This window comes from Phaethon lepturus, unplaced genomic scaffold (assembly GCF_000687285.1).
Source record: "Phaethon lepturus isolate BGI_N335 unplaced genomic scaffold, ASM68728v1 scaffold34851, whole genome shotgun sequence".
In the NCBI taxonomy this organism is placed as follows: Eukaryota; Metazoa; Chordata; class Aves; order Phaethontiformes; family Phaethontidae; genus Phaethon; species Phaethon lepturus.
The window spans coordinates 4,551-9,619 of NW_010519061.1; the positions used below are offsets into that span (position 1 = coordinate 4,551).

The 5,069-nt window shown below is 43.3% G+C and overlaps 1 protein-coding gene across 1 annotated transcript in view; it reads right to left on the reverse strand.

The window, feature by feature from the left end:
* Window positions 1-3,804: 3,804 nt before the first annotated feature.
* Window positions 3,805-5,069, reverse strand: part of HBP1 (HMG-box transcription factor 1) — a 13,431-nt gene continuing 12,166 nt past the window's right edge. Inside the window, exon 10 of the mRNA XM_010296928.1 lies at window positions 3,805-4,416. Within this exon, the coding sequence (XP_010295230.1) occupies window positions 4,399-4,416 (18 nt within the window). The 3' untranslated portion in view covers window positions 3,805-4,398. The remainder of the gene's footprint in view (window positions 4,417-5,069) is intronic.

Genomic DNA, 5,069 nt, shown 5'->3' on the forward strand with positions numbered 1-5,069 from the left:
GCCGGGCTGTCACCGCTGTCACCGGCTTCTCGGAGCCCAAAGCTCAGCCTCGCTTCCGCAAACCAAGTACAGGCTTTTGGCCTCAGGAGCATCTCCCAGGTGTTGAGAAAGGAGCTTTGCTGGAGATTCCCAGCAGCGCGGTGACGCGGGTGGGTTTTAGGTTTTGTTCAGGAAGTTCGGAGCCCTTGCTGGTTTAACGGCAGCTTTGCTGGCAGGCAACAAAGCGTCTTATGGCCCCGCTTCTTCCTACCATCTCCTGTTCTGGTTGCCAGGTTTGCTGGGCTCTTACGTCACTTCCCAGTGCTGCAGCATCCCACAGGGGTCTGGGCCTCTCCCGTCTCTTGTCATCTTACTCCAGGAGGAGACTCTCTGAAACACAGGCGAGGTCTGACTCCTGCGTGTTTCTGCTTTCCTTAGGCCCTGCCTAGTTAAATGCCTCCTGACGTCCCATCACCTCCAGCTGCCAGCAGGCACACGTGGGGCGGCAGCGACCATGAGTGCAGCCGTGCCCCCGTTGGCCCAGCCCACCATCATCTTACAGCAGTTGATGTGTGTTTATATGCCTGACAGTGCTACCATCTCCCTCAGCCCCCCGGCCCCCTTCACATCACCAGCTGTGCACAAGCAGCACCCACCTTGCCCCAGTGGGACTGGGAATGTTCCTGCCATGTTACCAAAACCCAGCAGAACCCCCCTGGCAGGGCGGCCAGAGCGCGTGGCTTGTGCTTCCCAAAATGAATGCAGGAGACAAAACGCAGGACTGCTTCCCCACTTGGTGACCCAGAGTGACAATTTCAGCTCTGCTGCTGCTGCTTGGGTGTCAGCAGTGGGACCTGCTGCCCTTTGGGATGCTTCTGGGTACGGCCAGAAGGTTGGTGATGAGTCTCTTAGCGCTGCAGCCATCGAGGAACAGCCATGTGCTGGGAGTTGTCTTAGTCCCCACTTGAAAAAGGGGTCTGGTGGTTTGTGCATGCGTTTTCCTAAATGTCACAATTTTGCTGTAAATGGAACCTGACATAAGCAAAGGGTCTTAGAAGGAAAGCCCAAGATCATTGTATCTATTACATGACAGGAGAAGACAAAAAGGAGAGGAAAGTCAATTAAATTAGAAACTATATGCAAGTATGGCAAAAGTAACTTGGCCTCACTTAATGAGCTACTATCACAGAATCATTAAGGCTGGAAAAGACCTTTAAGATCATCAAGTCCAACCGTTAACCCAACACCACCATGCCCACTAAACCATGTCCTGAAGTGCCACGTCTACAGGTTTTTTGACCACCTCCAGAGACGGTGACTCCACCACCTCCCTGGGCAGCCTGTTCCAATGCTTGACCACCCTCTCGGTGAAGAAATTTTTCCCAGTATCTAATCTAACCCTCCCCTGGCGCAACTTGAGGCCATTTCCTCTCATCCTATCACTGGTTACTTGGGAGAAGAGACCAACACCGACCTCACTACAACCCCCTTTCAGGTAGTAGTTTCATTTCAGCATCTCAGTGCCCTTGTAGTGAGGGGCCCAAAACTGAACACAGGATTCAAGGTGCGGCCTCACCAGTGCCAAGTACAGGGGCACAATCACTGCCCTACTCCTGCTGGCCACACTAGTGCTGATACAGGCCAGGATGTTGTTGGCCTTCTTGGCCAAAGCCAAGATTCGGTCATAATCGGAACAGATTTAAAAAGTCTTTGTTTTACAGATATGCTGTCATTCAGCAATACTATTTACTAGAGTCCTTGGATGAATGGTGGCCCTGTGTTGTAAAGCAGGTTAAATTACATACAGGCAAGTATGTAATCACAGTTGCCGTCTTTTAGCTTTGAAATGTGTTTGTGTAAATCACACAAGACGACTTCTGTGTGCGAGATCCTACGGCAGCGTGTAAGACAAACACAGCAAAGACGCACAGACGCACACATATGCTTTGTCTGTGCGTTAGCACAGCATTTCCTGAAGGATGGCGGCAGTTCAAAAGAGTCAGCCAGGAAATCACCTAAGGGCAGCTGGGTTGTTCACCACTGCCCCAATTTTCATCCTCTACGTTGTCCTCTTGGTGTCTGCAGCAGCTTGAGTCTATTCTTTCTGTTTCTAAAGGTTACCAGCACAGCAACGTGCCCCAGTCCGTACGTCAGAGCTGTCATTTCAAGCCATCTGCAACATGCTGCTGCTGCTTATTTAAATGTTAACTTGTTCGCTCCTCAGAACATGCAGGGAGGGAGAGAAAGATCATGAAACAATTATGTAGAGCTTTGTAAGGCCTTTTTTGCCCACTTCCTTCCACAGCGACAGCCAAGATCACCTGAGGAAAACTCTCTAATGGGGAAGAAGTCTATTACCTTCAGTTGCAGATCCTGAACTTTCAGTACTTGTACGCTATTTAATTGCTTTAGCTACTTTTTTTTTTTTTTTTTTAGTGGTGCACTAGAAGCTTATGTTCAGTCAGTAAGAACAAGAGAGGGAAAGGAGTTTGCACCAGTCTATCCCATAATGGTTCAGCTGCTGCAGAAAGCGATGTCGACCCTTCAGTGAACCTGTTTGGACAACTCTCGCAACAGGGGACAGACAGGAGCAGAGTCGGGTGTCTGCCATCAGCCTTTGGTGCCGCACATGTACTTACAGTTCATGCAAATTATTCCCAAATATATGAGCTTTATAGTGAAACATGTTTACCTACTTCACCCGAGAAACTTCTCCGTTCTTGCTTTATGTTTGCATTAAAGGAACTTATTTATACACAAATATTATAAGGAAATCATACTATTTTTATGTGCTGCAATTCTTCACCTAATAAAAATGAATCATTCTTTAGCATTCCTTTTGAATTTAGAAAGGTGTAAGCTTAGAACATGCTCAAATATTACAGTATAATTGCTGAGTATCTCAAATAAGGAAGTAGCTCTTTTCCTACAAGTATAGTTTTAAATGAGTACATTTTAGCCTTATTCAGAACATCGTACTTTTGAAATGCTAGAATCATCAGTTTCCATCTAAAAATAACTAATTTTAACAGAAGTAAAAATATTTATAAATAACAGAAATTATTCTCTACTGCACTGTTATTTGCTTTGAAATAATTTATATTGATTTCAACTCTCTTTTTGCTTAAACTGTAATAAAGAACATCAACTATCCAAGCCTGAATTCAGTATTTTAAATTCTTCATCCGCTTTCTAACAGCAAAGCATCAAAATAAACTTTGGCTGGGTTCACATAAAGACTTCCATGCAGAACGTGCTCATCGCTACAGGGCTGACTTAGTGATTAGTATTCTTCATTTTATAAAATACGCAACACCGAATTTTAATGAATTTATTTGAAATAATATACAAGAATATAGTGTGCAAAAATCTTAGGGGCAACATCATGTAGACGTGTCATAAACTGAAATTTACAGTTGTGATTCTTAAAAAAAAAAAAAAGAAACACACAGCTGTTTAGTACATGAAAAGCCATGATTGTAGAAGTTCACAGCAGAAGCAATTGTAATCCTAACGCAGCTGCTCTAAATTTAGACAGTTGGAGGAAAAAAAAAAGTAAAGTGCAAGTGTTGCACGTATAGTTAAGTGCAAAGTTTGCCCCCACCATAAAGATGTCTTATGGCAAAATAAAATATTGTAGAATATGTGGCAAAGACAAAATACAGAGTTAAAACTATGATGGTGACGATACCAACAGCACCATTTTTCTTGAGATAACGCTATTTATTCGTTTCATCCTGTCCTGGGCCCTTGTTTCCACCAGAAATAACAATTCTCACTAGCGCCAGCTGCTGCAAAAACATCTCCCTTGTGGCTACAGACTTTATAGGTGGCAACCCAAGCAGCAGCTCCCGAGCTACGTTACGCGACGCTCTCCATCTGCCGCACGTTCCAGCAACTTGTTGGCATCCGGGCAGGCTGGGAAGCTACAGGCTGATAATACATTTTGCCATTTTTTAAAATCCCAGGCCCCAGAATCGTAATTAATAATATGGTTGTGCAATACATATTAATCAGCAATAAGAAATCAATGTATATAAACAGCTGTTACATATTTTAAAATTCCCCTTTTTGTACATTTTCTTTTAAAAATAAACATTTATACACGTCTCCTTCGCCTCTTTCTAAAGTACTTTAGCACCACAGGATATCCATTTTTCAAGCCTATATTACCTGATACATGTATGAAGTTTGGAAGAAAAATAAGGCAATTTGGTTTAAAATGTTGATAGTTTTAGCTTACTTATTGTTCTATTGTAAAAAGCAAATCTGCACTCCTATTAGATCATGTCCGACTTGATGGTGCCAGTATTTTATGGTCACACAAAGTCACAACAATAGTAAGACCTTGATCTTGCATCTTCTTGCCATCAAGCAACAGCCATGTTGTAAATACAGAGTTAACAGGAAAATTCTGCTTTAATGCTGTTGTGAGCCCTGAGAAAAAAAGAGAAAACCAGGTCAGCAGTCACCAAGCAAAGGGGAACTAGACATTATCTTAAATCTTGTTTTGAAAGCCACAAGTACTTGTAATCATTGGCCAGTTACTCAAAAGAAAACAAAAGGCCAGAACAGATGATTTAATCCCCTGATCATCAAAAGACTGTCCAGACTTTTGTCACAGCCTAGAGTCCACCATCATTACTTGATAAGGTGACCAAGCTGTGAAAAAAATTCTCCAAGTTGCTTCTTACTGCTGTATGTACTTGGAGCATTTCTTATTCAGTCTTACGGTAACACTTGCATATACTCTTGAGAAAGTTAGCCTCATCTACACATGAAGGGGGGTACTCTGAGGATGAATCTTAAACCTCTGAAGTCTGCAACACACTTGATGCTCCTACCCAGGCACAAAATGGCTGATGAAGGGATCTGGCATTTTGCACACCTCTGTGGATCCTTCCTTCCAACCTGCTCTGCTGGCTGTACATGCAGGTGGGCAGAATCTCCTTTTTTTGATATTCTCTTTGCATGATATATTAGCTTGAAACCCCTTATTTTACCGAATACATCCACCACCTACTAATACATTGCTGCAGATTCTTAAATTGATGGCCTTCTACAAAGTGGAAAACAATTTATTTCCCTAC